This window comes from Petromyzon marinus, chromosome 21, assembly GCF_048934315.1.
Source record: "Petromyzon marinus isolate PM22_M1 ecotype Great Lakes invasive population chromosome 21, UKy_Petmar_22M1.pri1.0, whole genome shotgun sequence".
NCBI classification, from domain to species: domain Eukaryota; kingdom Metazoa; phylum Chordata; class Hyperoartia; order Petromyzontiformes; family Petromyzontidae; genus Petromyzon; species Petromyzon marinus.
The window spans coordinates 15,650,372-15,678,254 of NC_133687.1; the positions used below are offsets into that span (position 1 = coordinate 15,650,372).

Genomic DNA, 27,883 nt, shown 5'->3' on the forward strand with positions numbered 1-27,883 from the left:
GATCAATGGGTTTATTAGTAATACATCGGCATTTTGCGACCCCCACTGCCACTGTGGAGCATAGTATTATGTGCCAGAGACTCTATGAGATAATCGGACAATAGTCTGAGTCCATAATTGGCAATGAGTAACGGAAAAGCCGATCACACACGATTCGAATTTGACCCTCGATCGATGGCTGCGCCATCGCCGCACACGCGTTGAATTAAAAAACAAGTCCTTAACTACTAACATCTATCATTTTTCATTATACTGGAGGGGTTGCCCCCCCCCCCCTACCTAAAAATCCAGGCTCCGCCATTGTATGTGCCAACATTTATTTCGTGGGATATTTGAAATTAATGACGATACCTCACTGCTGAATTACACCCCTTTAGTAGCGCGCAAAAAATTACGTGAAAATTATCACACAATGTCGAATTCTTGTCGACGGAAGAAATAAGTTATTAATATATGTGTTCGTCTGCTCAGTTGCATTAAAATAGTGCTATGGGCGTTATGTAACGAGACAAACAATCCATTCGGCACACTCGTCTATGAGACGATGAGAGAATGCGCAGTGGACCATTGCACAGCGCTGGTGCTCTATGCTCGAGATGTCGTGCATATGACCCTCATCATTACAGTTACTATGACAACATGGGATCGTTTTGTTATTCCTCCCACACAAGGCAGAGCGCACTTTCCTACAACCCGCCTGCTGCTTGAGTACATACTCTACTCGGATACATTCTCATTTGGGATCCGAACAGATGGTGTGAATTTCACAGCTGTAATGCAACCCATTAAAAAAATAACAATAATAGCACCATAGCGGTTTAATCAGAGTTGACTGAAACTCGCATTTAACCCAGGTAACTCAGTGGTGGTTGCTGATTAATCGCCCTAACTAAACGCTCTGAGCTACACAGGCACCTCGTATCTCAACAGATGTCGACATGCATCTGCATGAATGCTATCAACAAGATATCTATTGTTATATTGCTGCCCGAAGAGGGATTGTGGTCGTCGTTAAGCCGCTCTCCACCCCTACCCCTACCGACCCCGCCCACCGCTACCCCTGACCCCGCCTACCACTACCGACTGCCCCCGCCCACCACTACCGAATGGCCCCGCCCACCACTACTTGCTTGGCCCCACCCACCACTACCTGCTTGGCCCTGCCCACCTATATCCACTTTTCCCTGCCCATTTCTTTCTCCTTATGGGGCCACCATTTAGTATGTACGCAAAAATCAGTCAAAACTTGACCCCTCTCCCTGTATGCTCGCGTACTTTTTACACCCCCCCCCCCCACGTGTACGTAATCCACGCAGAAACGATAATTCCTCAACCACATCAATTCCATACACCCAGCCATCAAATTCACCATGGAGGTGGAAAAGGATGGCAAGCTACCATTCTTGGATGTTTTAATCGAAAAGAGACCAGATGGCTCAATGGGCCACTCTGTCTACAGGAAAGCCACCCATCCGGATGTTATTATGGCAGAACATTGTCCTAGCATAATGCTATGCTTTTAAGTAATCTCGATTCACTTATGGGTTTTGTTTTACAAAGGACATTATACGAATCGTAAAGCGCATCATTTTCATTCACACATGTAACTAATAACGTGTAACTAATAACATAATCTCTAACGAACAGAGAACAATAAATTCACCTATCGCTAATGTCTCGTGGATACTGCACCCATGTGATTGATTGGAAGGGATTCAAAAACACGAGCGTGTCAATCTTTCATTTAAATTACGTACGTTACACATGTATACATACAAGGACAAAAATCCCCTGTTACAGCCTTATACTTTTGGGGCAAGTGCTGTTAAGCGATCACATATGAAGGCCGGAACGGCGCACGAGGGGGTGAGTCGCCAGCACCACGCCCGGCCGCCTTTATCTCCCAAATGGCCATGTTTACACACCGCACCAGGTACTCCTTTGAGGCTGAGTCGACAAAGGGGAATCCCAGGACGGTTTCAGATAATCATCACTGGTGTTGACCGTGAGCGGGAATCAAACTCGGACGGCCGGAATCAAATACAGCGCGCTAACCACTGCACACATATACATATCCACACACAAATATATACACACATACATATATACGTTGTATTGAAGCCGGCAGAAAGTACGCTGTTGTTGGTTCCATATGAAAAGCCATGAGTTGTATGCGGGTGTGTGCGCCTTTACCTGCCACAGCACGAAACACCAGGGCACAGGTGAGAAGACAGCGGACGAACCACATCATTGATAATTAGGAGAGTAGCTGCGTTGCACCAGTCAGTGGTTGTTCGAAGTAAAATATGGAACTGGGTTGAATCTGAGTGCGGCTTTTTTTATATATATAATACCTCACCCCTGCACCCCGCCTCACCAAGAAAAACTTCAAATTACAACATCGGTGTGGGTGCGCGTGGTGCGGGCCACGTTTAAAGGTCTTGGAAGATTTGCGTGAAGTAAAAAAATGGTAACCACGCAGGTAAACGCGATATTTCGAAACCCGTGTAACTACTCCTAATGTGCCGTGGGTGTTCGGCGTGATTAATCAATTGCCGCCGTTTAAACTGCCTCCTCCGCCTTCGGCCGCGAAGTTGAAAGAAATAAAGTCACAGCGCGCATTGCGGCGACAAATTGCGGCCCCTTTTTGCAAGCCCGAAAAATATTTCACGCACGCTTAGTCCACCGCATGGATCCATTCCACAACCTGCTGTGCGAGTCCATTAAAAAAGAAGGCTTCACGACATTTACATCAATACTAATTTAACTATACAAAGACATATAAAACCTTAAAATGTGGGTTCAATTCTGTCCTTGCATATGATGTCGGCAATACGCACAGCAGCTAAATGCCAAAGTCGAGGTCTGCTGCTCGCCACAATGAGAGGGCTTCAGGAGAGAGAGAGTTCCTGTAGTGTCACTGTTCCTTCTCCATTGAAGGAGCGCAGACTGCAGTGGGATTACTGTATGATCCATAGTGAGAGTTGCATGGCCACAACCACACTCTGGCTTGTGTCTTTCATTTTCCACCCAAGAAGGAGATGTGTGCATCGGCCAGCGTTGTGAGATGCAGTTTTTCATGAACGACGCTATTTAAAATGTTATTATAATTATTATTGACGGTTCCACCAGTGTCTTCCAGGAGAGAAAAAGCCAGGAGGTGCGATGTTTGTCTCTTGAACGAGATGTTTAAATTTGTGTTTTCACCCTTATTTGAATACTTTTTCGCTCTGAGAATTAATATATATCGATGGGATTGCCATGTGTAAATCTCCCAGTCGAGTGGATGGGCAAGTTTCGATACCTGCCCTGCTGTGTAAACAATGAAAGGGCCGGTGACAACTCTTCTACCCATGCATTCTACGAACTGCCGCTAGGCATGCGAGATTATAAACATTCCATCCACTTTAGTGGGGACAAATACGTCGACTTAATTGATTCAGAGCATGAGGGCAATTACTTTTAATAATGATAATGTAGTGCAATTACGTTCATCTTGCAGTGACAAAACAGTGTCCGATAATTGTTAACATTATTTCGTGATGTAAGTTTTTTTTAACCAAGGGTGATAGTGGTTCTGGTGATGGCGGTGCCAGTCGTGGTCGTGCCGTCGGTGGTGAGAGCTGCTCCATACAATTATTTACATTTTCAGGAGAAAAAAACACGCAAACACACGCGATGAACTCAATTCCAGTGATAATAGCCTTCCAACCAATCACCAACAGGCAGGGCAGCATTGTCATCCAGGCAGTTATGTTTGCGTGTGTGGAAAATACCACAACAATAATAATCATTCTCAACACTTTATCAATCTACTGCTGGACTCCTTCATTGACGATTACCACTATGTAAAAATAAATAGTGGTCCTATTTATTTAGACGGTGTTGGCTATAGGAAAGTAATAACGTGGAATCTACTCAACTGGCTCATGCGGACTATTTAATAAGTAATGGCCTGTGCTCGTTCGAACACGAAGGTACGCTGAATTATTGGACAGTTGGACAAAGAGTGAGGTATTCATCTACTGCACGGGCTATTTTAACTGTGTGTAGTAGTGGTTGCACAACAGCAAACCGCTCTCTGAAAGCGGCCTCAATTCCATTCCGCAGCCAAGGCTAACACAAGTGGCGAAGTATATCTGAACTCCCCCCCGGCTCTGCCACCACGACGCCCCCCACCTCCACCCAACTTATCAACAACCCTCACTGACCAGCGTGGTCAAAGTATGGTCAACAACAACAACCGCCGTTCGTCATAAAGTGGTGGTGACGTCACCACGGTGCTTGAGTATGGTCTAACAAACCTCATGACCAACAAGTGAACAGGAGGCCGTGATCCTTAACCGAAATGATGGTGTGCAACCAGACAGTGCAGTATTGTTTAAACTTAAATTGCATTGTATTTACTTCATTAGTATTTAAATATATTTACGTGAATGCATACGTTGGGTGTAACCTATACCACATTGTGCTCCAAAGAATCTGTGTAATGTATACGTCATTGTATTAAACTTTTAAGTGGCATCCTTTCTGGCATCCTCTCTGTGTTTGGAGCGAGCGAATCGCATATTTAGATTCCAAGTCTATGATATAAATGGTTACATTTCACAACCACAAAACGGTGTTGCCCAGTATGTGCAGCTATCATTACAACCCTCATGTCAACGTCACTTGATGATAAGAGGTCTTACCGGCAGTGGTTACAGTGCTGCTGCTGGTGGCGGCGACAGTGGAGGTACTGCCAGTGGTGCTGGTGGTGGTACTGCTTGTGGTACTGGTGGTGGTGCTGGTGGTGGTGGTACTTGTGGGGGTGGTGCTGGTACTGGTGGGGGTGGTGCTGGTGGTGGTACTGGTGGGGGTGGTGCTGGTGGTGGTACTGATGGGGGTGGTGCTGGTGGTGCTGGTGGTGGTACTGGTGGGGGTGGTGCTGGTGGTGGTACTGGTGGGGGTGGTACTGGTGGTGGTGGTGCTGGTGGGGGTGGTGCTGGTGGTGGTGCTAGTGGTGGTGCTGCTGGTGCTGGTGGTGGGGCTGGTGGTTCTGCTGGTGCTAGTGGTGGTGCTGATGGTGGTGCTGGTGGTGGTGCTGGTGGTGGTACTGGTGGGGGTGGTGCTGGTGGTGGTACTGGTGGGGGTGGTACTGGTGGTGGTGGTGCTGGTGGTACTGGTGGTGGTGCTGGTGGGGGTGGTGCTGGTGGTGGTACTGGTGGGGGTGGTGCTGGTGGTGGTACTGGTGGGGGTGGTGCTGGTGGTGGTGCTGGTGGGAGTGGTGCTCGTTGTAGTGCCGCTGGTAGGGGTGGATCTGGTGGTGGTGCTGGTAATGGTGGTGCCAATGGTGGTTGGAGCTGCTCCATATGATGAAGATGACATTTGCAAAAGAGAGAAACAGGACAGACTCAATTCACATACTCCTTGGTTATTTCGGTAAAGTAACGTAGGTATAAAAATAAATAATAAATCACGACGCTTCGATCGCAACACAAGCAGTGGTCATCAGGTGGAAAGATACAGCAGTAGAACTGCTGAACAAGAAAGGGCTGTTGCAACAAGAGGTTATATACAGATTTGAGGTGGGTGTCACCCAAAGGTAAGTAGGCGGGGTCAGAGATGGAAAGGAGTCCCGTCGCCGCACGCACGGACAGCGGCTGCGTTAAAGGGAGAGATTGGATACCTGCAGTCACGAAAATTTCAAATCAATTCACATGTTAATAGCCTTCCCAACTATTGCACAATGCAGAAGAATATTTCCATTCTGATAGTGCTGTTGTTCTGTGTGGACATGATCCATTTCGAATGACAACTTTCAGCCAGTGTTAGTCCACTTCTGCAGGAAGCCCCTCCACCCCTTTGCCCCGCCATTGTCGTATTAATCATGGTGGTTTGGTTGACTATACATCACCACGCTGGTCAGTGGAGGGATATCAGTTAAGATCTCAATCTCGATTTAAAGCTTTCGTGACTGCAAGGATTAATCTTCTTTGGTTCTTTCGGTAAAGTCACATAGAATGAGAATAAAATAATAAATTGATAAAATAAAATAACACAATAATATTCTCACGACGTTTCGGCCACAACACAAGCGGCCTTCATCAGGTGAAGGGACGAGCCTGTCTGGTAGGACAGCGCTGGAGTGAAAAAGCCATGCTCAGATCGCGACCTTTAAGCTGTGTGAGAAGAAACAAAGCGCATTGACAGAGGAATTAGCATATAATTTAGCATTGAAATGGCTGAGTGATTAGCTTTTGACTGGTCACAGAAATGGCTATGTTAAAGTTAAAGCATACACATCCGCAGAGGCACCCCTTGACAAAGGAATTAGCATAGAATTTAGCATTGAAATAGCTAAGTTAAAGCATACACATCCGCAGAGGCACCCCTTGACAAAGGAATTAGCATAGAATTTAGCATTGAAATAGCTGAGTGATTAGCTTGTAACTGGTCACAGAAATAGCTATGTTAAAGTCAGAGCATACACATTCACCGAGGCACCTAGTACAAATCAAACAGAACAATTTAGCATTGAAATAGCTGAGGGATTAGCTTGTGACTGGTACAGAAATAGATGTTCAAGTCAAAACCTACACATCCACAGAGGCAACTAGTAATTTAGCATTGAAATAGCTAAGGGATTAGCTTGTGACTGGTCACAGAAATAGATGTTCAAGTCAAAGCCTACACATCCACAGAGGCACCTCGTACATGGACGCCAAAGGGGGCTGCAACAACTCAACTGTCATACAGTAAACCAATGTGAAAAACCTAATTCTAAATTACATCAATATAATAAATGTACTCAATATATTCTTCAATAAGCTGAGCTATTAACATTAACTGGGTATACACTACACTATATAATGAATACCATATAGTAAACCAATAAAAACTAAAATATAAACTACCTCAATGTTATCAATAAACTCTATATATTCTTCAAACAGCTTAGCTACCAACAATAAGTCGTTATATATCACAATGCTATATGGCGAAAAAATGGGTAGATTCTTACCCTCAACTTCAGAACCATGGACAGCTACGAGCCCCGTTCAGTCGGACGAGTCCATCCATGAGCCACTCTGTCTACAGGAAAGCTACCCATACAGATGCTTACTTGAAACCGGATTCCCACCACCATCCATCCCAGAAGAACTCCCTCATCAAGACTCTATACCATAGAGCCCAATGCATTTCCGACCAGGAACACATTACCAGTGAACTCAAGCACGTACACCAGGCTCTCAGAGCTAATGGTTACTCCGACTACACAATCCGCAAAGCCGTCACTCCAGTCATGAAGAAGGATCCTCTTGTGGAGCCACTCTAAACCATCACCTTACCCTACATTGCAGGGGTCACTAAAAAGATCTCCAAAATCCTGAATAAACACAAGATCCAGGTCCGATTCAACACAGTACATAAAATCCGTGATTTAGTTCCATCTGTAAAAGATGCTGTTCCAGACATACAGTACCCGGGCGTTTACAAACTAAAGTGCCTCTGTGGTAGTAGCTACATTGGAGAAACCAAACGACATATCTCGGACCGCATCCGCGAACATAAAGCAGACTTGAAACACGGTAGAACGAACTCCTCTGCCGTGGCAGATCACTGTTATAATTCAGTGGGCTCACATGACATTGACCTCTCCAAGACGGAGGTTCTTTGCAAAACAATCGGCTACCATGAGAGATTAGTTTATGAGGCCATTCACATTAACAAGCACGGAGACAATTTCCACCAAGAAGATGGATTCTGGCTTAGTAACCATTGGAAAGATGTTTTAAACCATTTCCATTCTTAATTAATTGTATTTTACGATGACCTTCAGACCGCAGCTCTTTCGCCAGCATTGACTCTTAATACCTCTCACACCACGGTTAATGGTATGGTTTACAACATGGAGTATAATAGCGCCTCGCAGCTGTCTCTCTCCCCCTCCTCTGTTCCGACCATGGATGAACTCGTCCGTCTGAACGGGGCCCGTAGCTATCCGTGTTGCTAAAGTTGAGGGTAAGAATCCACCCATTTTTTCGCCATATAGCATTGTGATATATAACGACTTATTGTTGGTAGCTTAGCTGATTGGAGAATATAGAGTTTATTGATAACATGAAGGTAAATTTTGATTTAAAGCTTTCGTGACTGCAGTAATTCATATTCTTAGTTCACGCTTACAGTGGCTTTCAGACAGCATACATAAAAACAAATTTCGTCTCCCCCCTCCTCTTTTCAAAAAATAGATGGACTAGTCCTGGCAAACAGCCAATCGTTGCGCGTGACGCAAACGTTATTTTTATATAAATAAATAAATAAATATGCCGTTTTCAAAATAAATTTATGCAAACCGACACACCTGATGATGACCGTTTGAGTTATGGTCGAAACGTCGTGAGAATTTTTTATTGTTTTATATATATTTTGTTATTTTGTTGTTTCTCTTCAACGTGACTTTACCGAAAAAACTAAGAATATAACATGAAGGTAGTTTATATTTTAGTTTTTTATTGGTTCACTATATAGTATTCATTATATATTGTATTGTATACCCAGTTACTGTGAATAGCTCAGATGTGTAGGCCTTGACTTCAACATAGCCATTTCTGTGACCAGTCACTAGCTAATCACTCAGTTATTTCAATGCTAAATTCGCCTAGTTATTTCAATGCTAAATTTTCCTGTTTGATTTGTACTAGGTGCCTCGGTGAATGTGTATGCTCTGACTTTAACATAGCTATTTCTGTGACCAGTTACAAGCTAATCACTCAGCTATTTCAATGCTAAATTCTATGCTAATTCCTTTGTGAAGGGGTGCCTCTGCGGATGTGTATGCTTTAACTTAGCTATTTAAATGCTAAATTCTATGCTAATTCCTTTGTCAAGGGGTGCCTCTCCGGATGTGTATGCTTTAACTTTAACATAGCCATTTCTGTGACCAGTCACAAGCTAATCACTCAGCCATTTCAATGCAAAATTATATGCTAATTCTTTTGTCAAGGCGCTTTGTTTCTTCTCACACAGCTTAAAGGTCGCGATCTGAGCATGGCTTTTTCAATCCAGCGCTGTCATACCAGACAGTCTCGTCCCTTCACCTGATGAAGGCCGCTTGTGTTGTGGCCGAAACGTCGTGAGAATATTATTGTGTTATTTTATTTTATCAATTTATTATTTTATTCTCATTCTACGTGACTTTACCGAAAGAACCAAAGAAGAAGATCTCAATCGCCACGAATTGTTATCTGGTGGCGGTGATTGAACCTGTTGCTGGATTAAAAGTGCAGTTCTGGTCACAATTACGCTAACACCATCGCCCACAGGGACATTGTAAGAAAGTGTGGACTTAGTGCTGTGAAATATTGATTGCGTTAGTAACAGTGGACAACTTAAACTTATTAAATGTCAGGAAATGTCAAACGCGGTTTTTTCAGAACGAGCAATAAATAAATCGTGACTCAATGCTCAATGGAGTCTTGGGTGCAGTTCACCTTCTTCGCCATCCCTGAGGCAATGGTGGACATTTCACAACCCCACACAACAAATTGGTACTCTGCAATCAATGACGACTATTCAGCTGCCTTCTGATTGGTATTTTCAATTTGGAACTTGTAGTTAGAGTTGCGGCGATATGATTTTCCAAAATGCGTCCCGGCATCACATTGCAATACCAGTTTCTCATTACTTTTATAAATAAATATCGCTATTTTATTGCGTTGACTTTGCAGTTTTCTTTGCTTCCAGTACAAATAATGAAAATAATATTGTTTATTTTTTCATATATAGCGGCGTTGTTTATGAAAATTGTATCTCACAATCGCTGAACCATAGACAAGCTGGAAGACAACCAGGCGGTGAGCTAGCGCCAATAATTGCCCAAGCTCTACAAACCTCGGTATATTAAATTATTTTATTTTATTTCTACCTACGTGACTTTACCGAAAGAACCAAAGAGTATGAATGAATGAGTGTTTATACATATGGCAGGAAACCGGAGCAAACCAGAGTATGGCACCTCCTCGATGCCCAGAGGAAGGGAGTTTGGCAACACGAGTGTGATCCACCAACCCTCACTGCCTCCACAGTGCTGAATTGAGGGCCATCTGGATAATATAAGTATTACATACTTTAATGTTCTTCGACTGCAGGTATTTCAATCATCCCACCTATACATACTGAATATAGGTGCCGTTTACTCAGACTTTACCGGAAGTAGTGCGAAGAGCTGCTCCGGATGATGTCGATGATGATGTAAGCCGTTTGAAAAATACACGCACACACAAGCTTGTGTTAATAATTCGCACGAACATTGAGAACATCATCCCGTTGCATTGTGGAAATATTTGCCCTCATTGATCCGCATCCATTGCTCAGGTGAAGGAGTGGCCTCAATGTTAAATAACATTATCCTATGCATCAACCTTAATGCCATGGGTATGATTAAGGTAATAAAAATATCAATACAGTAAACAATATATACAATGTTGTGTATGCAATGAACATTCATCATGCAATTATGATCCATTCATATGTAAATACCGGCTGAATAAATGTGACATTTAAGCTGAAGGCTTGCAAGCTTTCGCGACCAATATTACTCACCTGATAGGCACACATTGATGACATTATTTTGCTCTATTTAAGACCGGAAGTAGGAAGACGTCTTCACAATTCTGGTAAATTGCGTGATGAAGCTGGTTGTAATCACCAGTAAAACGTCGTACTCAAAACAGTAAATGTTGGTTTACTATCCAACACACCAATGTGCTGAAATAATTACTAATTGGCACTTTTTGCTACGTGACAAACTTGACTAATTGGCTATGTCGAGTTGGTTAAGGACTTTATTTTATTTACGCGATCGAACCCAAAAAAAGTTTAATATGATTAAAGGCTTGCAACTTATTTTTTTGTGACCACTGCATGACTATTATTTTGTCGACAAATTGAGTTTTAAATGGCAGTTTCTTATGGATTGTGAACATAAATACATAATTGAAAATAAATACCGTGTGAGCAGACGACGGAAGCATCTTCCACGTGGCTGCAGTCGTGAGCACCCCAGCCGTTTTGTCTGCACAGCGAGAGTTGAGACTCGGAACCGTTGCACTGCACGTTGTCCATCCAGATCCGGCCGCTGCCCGCTCCATACCGAGCATTTCCCGGAGCTGACACGGCCGAACCACAGCTCAGCTGACGGCAGACCACCTCAGCATCCTGCAGCTCCCAAAAGTCGTCGCACACCGTGCCCCAGATTTTTCTGTAGAGCACCTCCACGCGGCCCTGGCATGCGTTGCCTCCGCCAACCAGGCGGACTTCAACGCCTGAAGAAACAAAAACACACACGTTTCCAACGGTTCACATTGAACACAAGGTGCCTGGAAACTAATATAAGCCTCCAAGGTGTCATGCTTGTGGTAATGCCACAAGTTGTGGATTGAAGGATAAAAGAAACAAATAACATGTCGGTAATTATACTTTTATAAGGAAATTTTGGAATTATGTATGGGAAAATCTTTCCCAACGCGGGTTCATGGAATGCGTGTTTCGGCTGTACACAGTTTACCTAATGAGGTCTGTTGTCCGGAACATGCGGGTGATGTTTAGGCTGTGCGTGGTTTCACGCTGCTAAGATTCTCATCTCCGCGTCGAAAAATAGTGCCATGAGGGTGCTGCATCCGTTGGAAGTTGTGAGTGGATCGACTGAGAATTATGTATTAACCATCTATGTTCTGTGTAAGTGTTTTAGTGTGACAATGTAACACACTCAACACGCACAATTGCACAAGGCAAATGTTCACACATTGTATGTATGTATCCATGTTGAACTTCTATCACACCATACGTAGCTAACCGTGCTAATCGGAGGTGCGGGGTTGGACAATACACTAAACACTAAAAGCAGTTGTAAAAGAAATTAGTTCTCAATTGCCACATCCATTTAGCCGTACAGATGTTGAGGACGTTAGGTGGACGCCTAGATGGTGAATCGTTAACATTCAGGTAACGGTGTCAGGAGCAAGCGCTGAGTGTGAGTGCCCCGGTGTAGGAAGAGTAATGGAGATGGGGGTTTTGTGTCAATCTGAAGTTAAAAATAAAGAGTGCGCACACAATAATTGTAGAGCAAGTCAGAATCCTTTAGTACAATAAAAATGGTGGAAATCATGTAGAGTTATTTAAACAAAGACGGAGAGGGTGATCATTTCAGACCCAGGAACACAACCCTATTTTTGCCACGTCTATACTTTGTCAAATGCAGTTTTGCCCAAAACGGTATTTTCCAGGAGCAAAACGCCCACGTTCAGCGAGGCCTGTCTGTAGTAGTCTATGAAGTATGGTCAAGCAACCCACACGACCCACACGGCATGGGGGAGACATTCATCCAGCAGTAGATTGACAAAGACTCTAAATTAGTATAATCGCCAAGATGGAGTTAACAGTTGGCAGGCGGTATTAGGTAGGCAGTATTCTAGAAACTATTTAATGCAAAAAGTGGACCAGTTGGTGGATTTTAATTTCTATGAGGCTTCATATGGTTTCACAAATAAAAAAATACATTTTAAAAGACTTGTGCAAAAATATCTCATTGTCCACGACAATCGCAACACCTCGTGAGCAGATAACGGAAGCATCTTCCACGTGGCTGCAGTCGTGAGTGCCCCAGCCGTTTTGTCTGCACTGCGAGAGTTGAGACTCGGAACCGTTGCACTGCACGTTGTCCATCCAGATCCGGCCACTGCCCACTCCGTAGAAAGCGTTTCCCAGAGCAGACACGGCAGAGCCACAGCCCAGCTGATGGCAGACCACCTCGGCATCTTGCAGGTCCCAAAAGTCGTCGCACACCGTGCCCCAGATTTTTCTGTAGAGCACCTCCACGCGGCCCTGGCATGCGTTGCCTCCGCCAACTAGGCGGACTTCAACGCCTGAAGAAAAAAAAACACACATATGTTTCCAATGGTCCACATTGAACACAAGATGCCTGGAAACTAATATAAGCCTCCAAGGTGTCATGCTTGTGGTAATGCCACAAGTTGTGGATTGAAGGATAAAAGAAACAAATAACATGTCGGTAATTATACTTTTATAAGGAAATTTTGGAATTATGTATGGGAAAAAGTTTCCCAACGCGGGTTCATGGAATGCGTGTTTCGGCTGTACACAGTTTACCTAATGTGGTCTGTTGTCCGGAACATGCGGGTGATGTTTAGGCTGTACGTAGTTGGTTTCACGCTGCTAAGATTCTCATCTCCGCGTCGAAAAGTAGTGCCATGAGGGTGCTGCATCCGTTGGAAGTTGTGAGTGGATCGACTGAGAACTATTTATTAACCATGTATGTTCTATGTAAGTGTTTTAGTGTGACAATGTAACACACTCAACATGCACAATTGCACAACGCAAATGTTCACACATTGTATGTATGTATCCATGTTGAACTTCTATCGCACCATATGTAGCTAATCGTGCTAATCGGAGTTGGGGCGGTTGGACAACAAACTAAACACTAAAAACAGTTGTAAAATAAATTAGTTTTAAATTGCCTCATCCATTTAGCCGTCCAGATGTTGAGGACGTTAGGTGGACGCCTAGATGGTGAATCGTTAACAATCAGGTGACAGTGTCAGGAGCAAGCGCTGAGTGTGAGTGCCCCGGTGCAGGAAGAATAATGGAGTTTTGTGTCAATGTGAAGTTAAAAATAAAGAGTGCGCACACAATAATTGTAGAGCAAGTCAGAATCCTTTAGTACAATAACAATGGTGGAAATCATGTAGAGTTATTTAAACAGAGACGGAGAGGGTGATAATTTCTGGCCCAGGAACACAACCCTATTTTGCTATTTCTATAATTTGTCAAATGCAGTTTTGTCCAAAACGGTATTTTCCAGGAGTAAAACGCCCACGTTCTGCGAGGTCTGCCTGTAGTAGTCTATGAAGTATGGTCAAGCACCCCACACGACCCACACGGCATGGGGGAGACATTCATCCAGCAGTAGATTGACAAAGACTCTAAATTAGTATAATCGCCAAGATGGAGTTAACAGTTGGCAGACCGTATTAGGTAGACAGTATTCTAGAAACTATTTAATGCAAAAAGTGGACCAGTTGGTGGATTTTAATTTCTATGAGGCCTCATATGGTTTCACAAATAAAAAAACACATTTTAAAAGACTTGTGCAAAATATCTCATTGTCCACGACAATCGCAACACCTCGTGAGCAGATAACGGAAGCATCTTCCACGTGGCTGCAGTCGTGAGTGCCCCAGCCGTTTTGTCTGCACAGCGAGAGTTGAGACTCGGAACCGTTGCACTGCACGTTGTCCATCCAGATTCGGCCACTGCCCACTCCGTAGAAAGCGTTTCCCAGAGCAGACACGGCAGAGCCACAGCCCAGCTGACGACAGACCACCTCGGCATCCTGCAGGTCCCAAACATCGTCGCACACCGTGCCCCAAGACCTTCCATAGAGCACCTCCACGCGGCCCTGGCACGCGTTTCCTCCACCAACCAGGCGGACTTCAACGCCTGAAGAAACAAAAACACACACTAACGTTACAGTGATCACCATAAGAGTAGTGAAGTGTATCACTGTGATGGTCACTCATTTAGTTCACACCACGTGAGCGATTTTCATGGTTGCTCGATGGAAAACACAAGGGTACGAGGGCAAATTGCATGGGGTAGGTATTTGGCTGCTATAAATTTCCACGTGATAGGCCACTTCGATGAGCTATCATTTGTGGCCAGGTCGCTTCGGAAAAAAGAAATAGATATCTCAGTGAGCCTTACCTGGTAAAAAAAATATAAGCCCGAGACAGACCTCGGTACAGAGGAGAGCGCAGGAGGCGATACGTGGAAAAGGTGTGGACATTACCTGGAGCTAGAGGTCATGGCCCACGTGAGACCATGTGGACCATCCCAAGAGAAGCGACTGGGTGCAGAGTGACCGTGTGCGAGGAGCAACACCCGAGCCAACTGAGCTGCCACAACGGGTTTGTTTTCTCGTGGGTAATGCACACGCATGCGACTGGAGTTTTTAAAGACTTTGAGTAAGGTAGTAGACACAGCACCGCCTGCGAGGGAATCAAGGATCTGGACTTGGTCTAGACGATTGGGAATGATTGGGACCATTGCAATTTTATGCAGAGTCACATCTGTGTTGGAGGGTTGTGTGTGTGTGATGGTAACGGAAGTGCAGCAGTCAGCGGACTGCGCTACGAACTCAGTGAACGGATTTTTATTTCCCGCTCGCGAATATTTTAACCGCGGTTTCAGGCCACCTCTAGGTCGACTTGGCTACAAAACATCAACACTGGGAAGACAAAAGCGGCCAGGTCTTGTGCTGGCCTCCCACCCCTCTCATGTGCCATGCCGGTCTTTGTAGGTGCTACTCGCTAACTGCACTTGCCCCAACAGTCTGTTGTATGTGTAGTGGTTGAACTTTACACGAATAACTTTTGTCTTTCTTCAACCACTTCTTTATTTTCATCGTTAACACGTCCTCCACACTCCACCGTATCCTGGACACCACGGCTCGCTCGCCGTGCTTCGCCCATCTCGCTCACCACCTTGGTTCCCAGTATCACGTCGCTTTGCTCCGCACACACACGTCTTCAACTCTATTCCTACGCTCTCTCCACTGCTGGCTGTCCTCCTCAGCTCCTCCGCTATACAGCGTCGTCGCACACAGCGAAACCCAATCTCACTTCTCTGTCTCCGCACCCCTCGTCTCCAGCTCATCTATTACTACGCTCTCTCCACTGCTAACTGCTCCGTCTTCTTCAGCTTCGCTATCACTATGCTCACTCCACTGCTAACTGCTTCGTCTTGCTTCGGCTTCGCTATCACTATGCTCACTCCACTGCTAACTGCTTCGTCTTGCTTCAGCTTCACTATCACTATGCTCCAACTCTCTTCTAAACTCTATTTCCGAACTCCACGTCTTCACCGCACAGCTCCCAACTCCAATCTTCCCCTCTCTCTCTGTCTCCCCCCCAATTTATCCCCATTCTCATTATCGCTAATTAATTGGTCCGAGTGCCTCCCCACGCCTCGCGTCTTCAATCACCTGCCTTTTTCCAGACACCTCGACGCCTCCTCGGCCCCAGCAACAGCACCAACCAATCACAGCCCTTCTGGCTTAATTGGCCCGACCGTTACCTCATCACACCAGCCTCTTCACCTGGCTGTCCTAACACGACCCCACTGTTTCCGCCGTCTCCTCAGGCTGACCCCAGATAAACCCCACACTGTCCGTGTGATCAATACACTCGCGCAGTTTCCCCAGCACACCTTCCTACTCCACTACATATGTATGTTGAACTTCTTACGTAGCCAATCATAATTGGAGGTGCTGTAAATCGGAGGTTAAAGGCAATATGGGGGCTCTTTCTCTTAGAGTGTGCACTTTGCACGGATGACACTAGTGGTGGGGTTTCCCCTTAGTGTCAGGAAGCCTTCAGCCGCCCATTAACATTCCTAGCACTTCCTACTCTGTGGCCTCTAAGTTGTTTTATGTTCCGTGGCCTGTCGCGATACAATGTCAGATGCAATCCCACGCAAAGCGGGCACCGTTTCAAGCGTAGGTAACCTGAAACCCTATGGCATTAAGTAATAAAAGATGACGATGATCTATGACCTCTGACCTAGGTTAAAACATCGCGACTGAAATGTTTTCACCATGTTAATCGTACTGGCGAGCGTGGTGAAGTCTGAACAAACAAGTCCCATGCTCGGTGAGGCATGGAGAGGGCTATAAGTTATCCTTCATTGCAATTGTTTCATACGAGTGGGCAGACAAGCAGTATTCTTAGCTCTTTCGGTAAAGTGACGTTGAAGGGAAACAATAAAATAATAATATATATAAAACAATAAAAATTCTCACGATGTTTCGACCATAACGCAAACGGTTATCATCAGGTGTGAAAAAACCAACGGCAAGAAACATTTAAAAGAAGTGGCGGTTTGCATCTATTTATTTATTTATTTTAAAACGGTGTTCATTTTACTTTTTATTAAAAAAACGTTAGCACCACGGGCAGTGATTTGGCAGTTTATTTAGAAGGACGAGTCCATCTATGTTCTGAAAACAGGAGGGGGGAGACGAAAAATTAATGTATGCTGTCTGAAAGCCACCGTAAGCGTGAACAATCAATTAAGACCTGAAATGGTTTATCAAATCCTTCAAATTATTGCTAAGCCAGAATCCATCTTCTCGGTTGAAATTGTCTCTGTGCTTGTATATGTGGATAGCATCATGAGCGAATCTCTCATGGTAGCCAGATGGCTTACAAAGAACCTCTGTCTTGGAGAAGTCAATGTCACGTGAGCCTACTGAATTTTAACAATGATCTGCCACGGCCGAGGTGTTGGTCCTACCATGTTTAAGGTCTGCTTTGTGTTCACGAATGCGGTCCGAGACATGGCGTTTGGTTTCTCCAATGTAACTACTACCACAGAGGCAATTTAGTTTGTAGACACCAGGGTACTGTATGTCCGGAATCACATCTTTTACAGATGGAACCAGATCACGGATTTTATGTAATGTGTTGAAACGGACCTGGATCTTGTGTTTATTCAAGATTTTGGAGATCTTTTTTGTGATCTCCGCAATGTAGGGTAAAGTGATGGTTTTGAAAGGCTCCTTAAGAGGGTCCTTATTCATGGTTTGAGTGATAGCTTTGCGGATTGTATAGTCGGAGTAACCATTTGCCTTAAGAGCTTGGTGTACGTGCTTGAGTTCACTGTCTATGTGTTCCTGGTCGGATATGCATTGGGCTCTATGGTACAAAGTCTTGATGAGAGAATTCTTCTGTGATGGATGGTGGGAATCCGGTTTCAGATAAGCATCCGTATGGGTAGCTTTCCTGTAGCCAGAGTGGCTCATTGAACCATCAGGTCTCTTTTTTATTAGGACATCCAAAAAAGGTAGCTTGCCATCTTTTTCGACTTCCATGGTGAATCTGATGGCTGGGTGTATGGAATTGATGTGGTCGAAGAATTGGTCTAGAGCAGGCCGGCCATGTAGCCAGATGACAAAAGTGTCATCCACGTACCTCTTCCATAAGGTTGGGCGCAGAATGGCAGTCTGGATGGCGTCAGTCTCAAATTTCTCTGGCTACATGGCCGGCCTGCTCTAGACCAATTCTTTGACCACATCAATTCCATACACCCAGCCATCAGATTTACCATGGAAGTCGAAAAAGATGGCAAGCTACCTTTTTTGGATGTCCTAATAAAAAAGAGACCTGATGGTTCAATGAACCACTCTGTCTACAGGAAAGCTACCCATATGGATGCTTATTTGAAACCGGATTCCCACCACCATCCATCACAGAAGAATTCTCTCATCAAGACTCTGTACCATAGAGCCCAATGCATATCCGACCAGGAACACATAGACAGTGAACTCAAGCACGTACACCAAGCTCTTAAGGCAAATGGTTACTCCGACTATACAATCCGCAAAGCTATCACTCAAACCATGAAGAAGGACCCTCTTGAGGAGCCTTTCAAAACCATCACTTTACCCTACATTGTGGGGATCACAAAAAAGATCTCCAAAATCTTGAATAAACACAAGATCCAGGTCCGTTTCAACACATTACATAAAGTCCGTGATCTGGTTCCATCTGTAAAAGATGTGATTCCGGACATGCAGTACCCTGGTGTCTACAAACTAAATTGCCTCTGTGGTAGTAGTTACATTGGAGATACCAAACGCCATGTCTCGGACCGCATCTGTGAACACAAAGCAGACCTTCAACACTGTAGGACCAACACCTCGGCCGTGGCAGATCATTGTTATAATTCAGTAGGCTCACATGACATTGACTTCTCCAAGACAGAGGTTCTTTGTAAGCCATCTGGCTACCATGAGAGATTCGTTCATGAGGCTATCCACATATACAAGCACAGAGACAATTTCTACCGAGAAGATGGATTCTGGCTTAGCAATCATTGGAAGGATTTGATTCACCATTTCAGGTCTTAATTGATTGTTCACGCTTACGGTGGCTTTCAGACAGCATACATTAATTTTTCGTCTCCCCCCTCCTGTTTTCAGAACATAGATGGACTCGTCCTTCTAAATAAACTGCCAAATCGCTGCCCGTGGTGCTAACGGTTTTTTTTATAAATAAATACCGTTTTAAAATAAATAAATAAATAAACAAACATATGCGAACCGACACTTCTTTCAAATGTTTCTTGCCGTTGGTTTTTCACACCTGATGATGACCGTTTGCGTTATGGTCGAAACGTTGTGAGAATTTGTATTGTTTTATATATATTTTATTATTTTATTGTTTCCCTTCAACGTGACTTTACTGAAAGAGCTAAGAATATGAATTACTGCAGTCACGAAAGCTTTAAATCAAAATTCAGACAAAGCAGTGTTTACTTTAATCCAAAATCTGATCACTCGGTGGACTGGGAAACCCAATAAGGCTCCATGTCACTCCATTGATGGCAGTTTTATTAAATTATTGCGAATTGCAAGAAACCCCATCCATATAAACGGGATGGTACCAGCTTGCTGGCACACGTGCAGGGGCACCTTTTACGAGGCGCCTGATGCAAAGATGCACCATAATTAAATTAATTTCCACAGCAAACGCAACACCTTGTGAGCAGATGACAGAAGCATCTTCGACGTGGCTGCAGTCGTGAGCACCCCAGCCGTTTTGTCTGCACTGTGAGAGTTGAGACTCGGAGCCGGAGCACTGCACATTGTCCATCCAGATCTGGCCGCTGCCCGCTCCGTACTGAGCATTTCCCGGTGCGGACACGGCAGAGCCACAGCTCAGCTGACGGCAGACCACCTCGGCATCCTGCAGCTCCCAAAAGTCGTCGCACACCGTGCCCCACGTGCCGCGGTATTGCACCTCCACCCGGCCGTGGCACGTGCCGCCACCAACCAGGTGCACCTGGACATCTACCCGCACCCCCACCAATCAAAAGTTTGATCAACAACATTGTAATAATTTATTCTTTAAGTTCATTGTTTATCTATTATCATTGTTCATATACATGTGTCTTTTTCCTTGTCAGATGACATTTAAAAATGGGGGAATTTTTTTTACTAAAGATTAACGATATTCTTTGGGTCTTTCGGTAAAGTCACGTAGAACAATTTTTTTTTATAAAAAACTACGACGTTTCGATCGCAACACAAGCAATCGTCATCAGGTGAAAAAAGAGCAGGAAGCTACTGAGGCAGGCTGTTATAAAGGTTTGAAATGGATGTAGTCCAAGAGTCATAAACGAAGTGGGCGGGGCTAGTAATGTTAAAGTGAGAAATTTGCATGTCAATGTAGGATCCCAGAGTCACTGCCACATGGAGGACACGAGCGACGGTGGATGTGTTCGTGTGAGACATTTCACCTGTTAATGTCAAATCAGAGATTAGCATGTCAATGTAGGATCGCAGAGCCACTGCCACATGGAGGACACGAGCGACGGTGGATGTGTTAGTGTGAGACATTTCACCTGTTCATGCAGAACCAGAGAGTTGAAAATAACTATTAACATCGGACGGTTGGTTGGAAACATCACAGCCAGTTATGACTTAAACTGTTCAGTTTGTACTCATCTTCTCGGTTGAAATTGTGTCTGTGTCTATATATCTGGATGGCTTCATGAACGAATCTTTGTTGATAGCCAGTGGGTTTGCAGATAACCTTCGTCTTTGAGAAATAAATTTCGTGTGAGCCCACCCCATTAAAACAATGATCAGCCACGGCCAAGGTATTGGTCCTTCCATGTTTCAGATCTGCCTTATGTTCACGAAAACGGTCTGAGACATGTCGCTGAGTTTCCCCAATGTAACTACTGCTGCAGACAGCTTAGTTTGTAAACGCCGGGTATTACATGTCAGGGAATACATCCTTCACAGATGCGATCAGATCACAAATTTTACGTAGTGTTAAATCGAACCTCGATCTTGTGTTTGCTCATGATTTTGGAAATCTTTTTGGTGACCCCTCCTATGTATGGCAAGGTATGGGTGGCTTTCCTGTAGACAGAGTGTCCCATTGAGCCATCTGGTCTCTTTCAAACATCCAAGTATGGTAACTTGCCATCCTTTTCCACCTCCATGGTGAATTTAATGGCTGAGTGTATGGAATTCATGGGGTTGAGGAATTGGTTCAGAGCTGTGATCTGATCCCATCTGTGAAGGATGTGATCTCTGACATGCAATACCCCGGTGTATACAAACTAAGCTGTGTCTGCGGCAGTAGTTACATTGGGGAAACTAAGCGATATGTCTCGGACCGTGTTTGTGAACATAAGGCAGATCTGAAACACGGTAGGACCAATACCTCGGCCGTTGCTGATCATTGTTTTAATGCGGTGGGCTCACCCAAAATTGATTTCTACAAGACGAAGGTACTCTGCAAACCCACTGGCTATCAACAAAGATTCGTTCATGAAGCCATCCAAATATATAAACACAGACACAATTTCAACCAAAAAGATGGGTACAAACTGAGTAATCATTGGAAGAACGTTATTAACTAGTTTAAGTCATAACTGGCTGTGATGTTTCCATCTTACCTTCCGATGTTAGTAGTTATTTTTGACTCTCTGGTTTTACATGAACAGGTTAAATGTCTCACACTATTCTATGGGTCTTTCGGTAAAGCCACGTAGATAGAAAAATAATAAAAATATTACGACGTTTTGATCGCAACACAAGCAATCGTCTTCAGGTGAGAGAGAAAGCTGCTGAGACAAGGTCTTATATAGGCCTGAGATGGGTGCATCAAGGTAGGTGGGTGGAGCTAGAGATGGTCCAACCACAGAGGCTGGGGCAGTGGCCTTTGTATTGTGAGAGATTAGCCTGTAGGGCACCACCAAAGCTGTTGAGGTGGCCTCACTAACACAGCCACCGTCGCTCGTGTCCTCGATGTGGCGGTGGCTCTGTGATCTTACATTGAAATGTTAATCTCTCACAATACAATGGCCACCTCCGTGCCCTCATCGTGGAGGTAGCTCTCCGATATTATTTACATGCAAATTTCTCACTTTAATATCACTAGTCCCGCCCACTTCGTTTATGACCCTTGGGCTACACCCATTTCAAACCTTTAAAACAGCCTGGCTCAGCAGTTTTCCTGCTGTTTTTTCTCCTGATGATACTTGCTTTTGTTGCGATCAAAACGTCGTAATATGAACTCCTGCAGTCACGAAAGCTTTAAGTCAAGATTTATAGATGAACGAGTTAATGTTGTTTTATTCTAAAGAAGTCAGCTGTCATCTTTAAAAAAAAAGTCTTAACTTGATTTCGAAAGATAATTAATGCATCATGCATGAATGTTTATAGAAGTCAGTTTGAACATTTGTTAAAATAAATTAAATAACCCTCTGTGATTTCTTCAAGTAAATATAATTACCATGTGTCCTGACTTTTGGGCCACCTGTAAAGCGGGAAAGGGTCGCTGTACTGTACAAGAAGCGTGTTTTTTTTATTTTTTCATTTTCTTCTATGCTCTCAATAGTGATGTTTGTTAATGACCGATTTACACTAGAAGTTGTTGGGCCTATGGCCAGCAACAACAGTGATGTTGTTGATTTAATATCTTACCCGGTGGGGACGTCACAGTAGCTGCTCCAAACCAAGTGGCGATGGCATTTGAAAGACACACAAAGCACGTGTTGGTCAGCGTGCACATCTGGTCAATGCATTATTAGACCTCGCTTAGCGCTCAATATGCGTTCCTGTAGAGTGTAGATGTAGGTGCTAATTGAATCAGCGTTCTATGGGGTAGCGCTAAGCAAGGTCTGCCTGTATTATAATTGCGTAATTAGTATGCATATAAATTCAACATCTGGTTGTAAAATAGCTGTTTTGAAAACGAACGTCATATAAAATGTAAAAAACCCCTCACGTTTCACTACTTAAACAAATATACAATATAATAATTAGCGTCGTTGGTGAAATATACATAACAAAATAGATTATTAAGAAGTAGTGTATTTTACATTATATCATCGTCTCGGTATCATGTCAATGTATCGTTTAATAATTATCCTTCATCAACCAGACGGAGCCAATCAAATCAAGTTGTCACGTGGATAAATCTGACAATTAGTTTTTTCATAAAACCAGAATTTTGTACTGACCTTTCAATACTCCTTCGCTATATTCCAAAAACAAATTACATGGGAATTTTTGCCCAAGTGACAATGGCTCTGTCGAGTAGTGGAGGGCCATATCTCAAATTCAGATTTTACCTGCACGATCTAACCCAACAGAAACTAATCACCAATCATAACATCGGTCGTGAAAACCGTGATAAAATTAACGAAAAAAACAAGCAGAATGTCTCCTTCATACATCTGTCTCTCCGTACACGTACATTTTTTTTATAAACTGTTTTTGAAACAACCCAAATAGATCCCCGACGTTGACTGAATCAACCGTTGGGTAAAGCGACGTTACAAAGCGATGATTATAACAAGCACCGCACAGCTGAGTAGGTGGTGTGGGACATCACACGGGGATCATAGCATCACATTAATAATCATTTGAGGGCTGCGTTACGTTAAGCTCAAGTAAAGACAAAGACCCCCCGTATAGCCTCCACATAATGTTGGGGCAAGTGCTGTTAGCGAACACCAATGAAGGCCGGCGCGGCACATGAGGGGGTGGGTGGTCAGTACCGCTGCTTGCCGCCTTTGTCTCCCTCATGGCGATGTTTACACACCGCACCAGGTTGAGTCGACCTAGGGGAGGCTCAGGACCGGTTCAGATGTTCCTCACTCATGTTGGCCGTGAGCGTGAATCAAACTCGAGTCGCCGGGTACGTGGCGCAGCGCGCTAACCACTACACTTGCCGCTCCCTACACATTAAGCCAACACACAGCACACTCAGCAAAACAACAACAACGAGAACCTTGAGAGCAGACGACGGACGCGTCCTCCCTGTGGCTACAGTCATGAATCCCCCAGCCGTTTTGCCCACACGCGGAGAGCTGAGATTCGGTGCCGAGACACCGAACGTTGTCCATCCATATCGGGCCACTGCCCTGTCCGTAGCGCGCTACGCCCGGGGCCGAGGAAGCGGAGCCGCAACCCAGCTGGCGGCACACGACCGCGGCCTCCTGGAGGTCCCAAAAGTCATCGCACACTGTGCCCCACGTGCCGTTGTAGAGCACCTCCACCCGGCCAAAGCACGCGCCACCATCCACAAGCTGAACTTGACCATCTGGTTTGAATCATTCAATCGTACGGACAAAGGAGGCTGTTAAGGTGCAGTTAAACGTGTGCGTGCATATGAGATAAGTTGACCCCCCATCCATCCAACCTTGCAATTGTGAGACCAGTGATTTTTCCCAAAACACAGCACAACGCTGTCCGGTCGGTTATCTCGTCGCCCCTTTGGATGCCGTTTCCTTGTATAGCGCTTATTGGCCAAACACCCGCAAATCGCCAGATCTCATCATATCTCATCAGCTATGGAGCCTGAATAGCGGCTGGATGCGCGATCACCGTGCATAACAGGTATTATAGGCTGTGGGGCCTATGCGATGTGTAGCAGAATTCAGTACGTAAACATAACTTGTATATATTATTGGTTCTTTCGGTAAAGTCACGTAGAAGGGTACCAATAAAATAATAAAAATATAAAACAAGAAAAATTGTTATTATTTTATTGTTTCCCTTCTACGTGACTTTACCGAAAGAACCAAGAATATAAATCCCTGCAGTCACGAAAGCTTTAAATCAAAATCACTTGTGTTGTAACGTATGCGCTTCCACGTGTATGCTCCACCATGTTTATAGAAACCCGCACTGACAATGGTGAAGTATAGACAAATATATTCTTTGGTTCTTTCGGTAAAGTCACGTCCCGACAGTTCTGTTCTTTCACCTGAAGAAGGCTGCTTGTGTTGTGGCCGAAACGTCGTGAGAATTTTATTGTGTTATTTAATTATTATTTTATTTTATTCTCGTTCTACGTGACTTTACCGAAAGAACCAAAGAAGATGAATCCTTGCAGTCACGAAAGTTTTAAATCGAAATATGGACAAATAACCCCCATGACCCACACGGCGCGGAGAGTTTTATCAGGTACTCATTTGAGGCTGAGTCGACAGAGGGGACGTCCAGCACCGGTCCAGATATTCGTCACCGATGTTGGCCTTGAGCGTGAATCGAGCTCGCGTCGTCGAGTTTCAAGCGCAGTGAATTAACCACTGCACTGCCGATCCCCACTACTGAATAAATATCCACACACATTTACATATTTAAAAAAATACGAAGACACAAACACGTACACATCTACACACGCTACGGTGATAAATAGGCGTGCTTAACGCATGTCCCAGGTACATTTAGGACGCGCGCAAACGCCGTGCCCGCGTGCGAAATTACCTGTTGCTATCGCACGTGATACGAGGAGACAGGTGATGAGCAGCCAGAGAGCGCGGCGCCAGCTGGCGACCATCACCACGACCACCATCATCAATCACTCTGGAACTGCAAGTGCGGTCTCTATTGGCAGACGGCCCTAGCTGGTTGAACGTGGCGCGTCCTAACGCACAAACCTGCCTGGTCCTTGCAATGGCTCACGAAACGACACTTAAGGGGGATGCTGATGCGGCCCCAACCCAACTAGCGTGGGCTCCCTCGCGATCTCTCTCTCTCCGTATTGATGATAAATGCTCAAGGTTGTGATCAAACGCCATGTTGCTCAACGTGTTAGGCGTGCCGGGCGCACTATTTTTACGCGTGCATTCCACGACGACGCAATATGAATCACACAACGCCAAAGCTACGGGGGCTGATGCCTCGGGGAATGCCGTCATCTCGGGTGTTTAACTTTGACTAATACATCTGGGAAGATGGCGTAAATAGACTTGGCTACCAACTACATATGTGTGTGTCTATTCCGCGTCTCTGCAAGTGGATGTGCGCACTGGGGGGGGGGGGGGGGGTGGTGGAGTTCACGTGTCCCCCCAATGATCAGATCGAAATCCCTCATTTAGATCAGATCATTGGGGTTTATTCGTAATAAATCGACATTTTTCGACCCCCACTGCCATTGTGTAGCATATTATTACGTCCCAGGGACTCTATGAGATGATAGGACAATAGTCTGAGTCCATAATTGGCAATAAGTAACGGCAAAGCAGTTATAAGTGCCTCAGAATTGTGCGCAGTTGCTTATATAGTAGACGACTTCCCTGATGGCAAACACCTTCAGCGAGCGCGATGCCGATCACAAATTCGTCACACACGCGACGAATAAAAAGCAAGGGACAAGTCCTTACTTACTAACAACTCCTATCATTTTTCATTGCTGGAGGGGTTGCCCCCCTACCTGAACATCCTGGCTCCGCCATTGAATGTGCGGGGTGCATAGGCAAGTGGTAGTGGAACACAACATCAGACCCGCTCATTAAATTCAGTATTTTGCAAACTATATCACGATGCAGTATTCAACAACGACTCAATGCGTGCTACTAGTTTCAAACAAGGAGAACCTTTAACTGCATTGTGTGAACAAGTCTCCGCAGTTATCTCCTTCACCTGGGACACAGGATGGGTGGGTTCGATCCCAGACCCTGACGATCCCTGCAGTATATTTGGAGTTCACGTGTTCTCTCTCCCCGTGGTGGCCCACATTCATAAACATGTGTTGAGAATATTTGCCTTCTACTATAAATTTCCATGCTGGATGATGATATAAGCCACTTCGATAAGCTATCATCACGTGTGATCAGGACACTTCTGAAAAATAGGGAATAGTCTTCTTTGGTTCTTTCGGTAAAGTCACGTAGAATGAGAATAAAATAATAAAATAACACAATAAAATTCTCACGACGTTTCGGCCACAACGCAAGCGGCCGTCTTCAGGTGAAAGGTACAGACCTGTCGGGACGACAGAGCTTCAATGAACGATGTTAAGATTCGTAGCGACTTTTAAAGTGAGGCACCTTGACAAAGGGGTTTACATATCAAATAGCTGAGGGATTAGCTTGTGACTGGTCACAGGAATGGCTATGTTAAAGTCAAAACCTACACATCCACAGAGGCAACTAGTAATTTAGCATTGAAATAGCTAAGGGATTAGCTTGTGACTGGTCACAGAAATAGATGTTAAAGTAAAGGCCTACACATCCACAAGTGAGGCACCTTGACAAAGGGGGTTTACATATCAAATAGCTAAGGGATTAGCTTGTGACTGGTCACAGAAATAGATGTTAATCTGAAGGCCTACAGATACACAGAGCTTCAATGAACGCTGTTAAGATTCGTAGCGATTTTAAGCTGATTGGGAGAAGTGAGGCCCTTGACAAAAGGGGTTTGCATATCAAATAACTGATGGATTAGCTTGTGACTTGTTACGGAAATGGCTATGTTAAAGTCAAAACCTACACATCCACAAAGGCAACTAGTAATTTAGCATTGAAATAGCTAAGGGATTAGCTTGTGACTGGTCACAGAAATAGATATTCAAGTCAAAGCCTACACATCCACAGAGGCACCTCGTACATGGACGCCAAAGGGGGCTGCAACAACTCAACTGTCATACAGTAAACCGATGTGAAAAACCTAATTCTAAGTTACATCAATATAATAAATGTACTCAATATATTCTTCAATAAGCTGAGCTATTAACATTAACTGGGTATAAACAACACTATATAATGAATACCATATAGTAAACCAATAAAAACTAAAATATAAACTTCCTCAATGTTATGTCACAATGTTATATGGTGAAAAAACGGGTGGATTCTTACCTTCCACTTCAGCACCACGGGCAGCTACGAGCCCCATTCAGACGGACGAGTCCATCCATGGTTGGAGCGGAGGAGGAAGGAGGGGAGAAACAGCTGCGAGGCGCTGCTATACTCCATGTTATAAACCATACCATTAACCGTGGTGTGA

At 44.5% G+C, this 27,883-nt stretch overlaps 1 protein-coding gene across 1 annotated transcript; it reads right to left on the reverse strand.

The window, feature by feature from the left end:
- Window positions 1-4,656: 4,656 nt before the first annotated feature.
- LOC116944308 (scavenger receptor cysteine-rich domain-containing protein DMBT1-like) lies at window positions 4,657-25,848 on the reverse strand. Its single transcript, XM_076068650.1, has 9 exons — window positions 25,361-25,848; window positions 23,880-24,191; window positions 22,568-22,588; window positions 19,604-19,915; window positions 14,191-14,505; window positions 12,594-12,908; window positions 10,995-11,309; window positions 10,193-10,210; window positions 4,657-5,342 (listed from the first exon to the last, which is right to left on the reverse strand). Exons 1-9 carry the CDS (start codon window positions 25,449-25,451, stop codon window positions 4,657-4,659), a joined length of 2,385 nt encoding a protein of 794 aa, XP_075924765.1. The 5' UTR covers window positions 25,452-25,848.
- Between the last annotated feature and the right edge of the window lie 2,035 nt (window positions 25,849-27,883).

Coding starts and splice junctions, on each gene's coding strand:
- LOC116944308 (XM_076068650.1), bottom strand. CDS start 25,451: ATGATGGTGGTCGTGGTGATGGTCGCCAGCTGGCGCCGCGCTCTCTGG. Junction 24,192..25,360: donor ATCACGTGCGATAGCAACAG/GTAATTTCGCAC, acceptor GATTCAAACCAG/ATGGTCAAGTTCAGCTTGTG. Junction 14,506..19,603: donor TTCTGTCATCTGCTCACAAG/GTGTTGCGTTTG, acceptor TTGTTTCTTCAG/GCGTTGAAGTCCGCCTGGTT.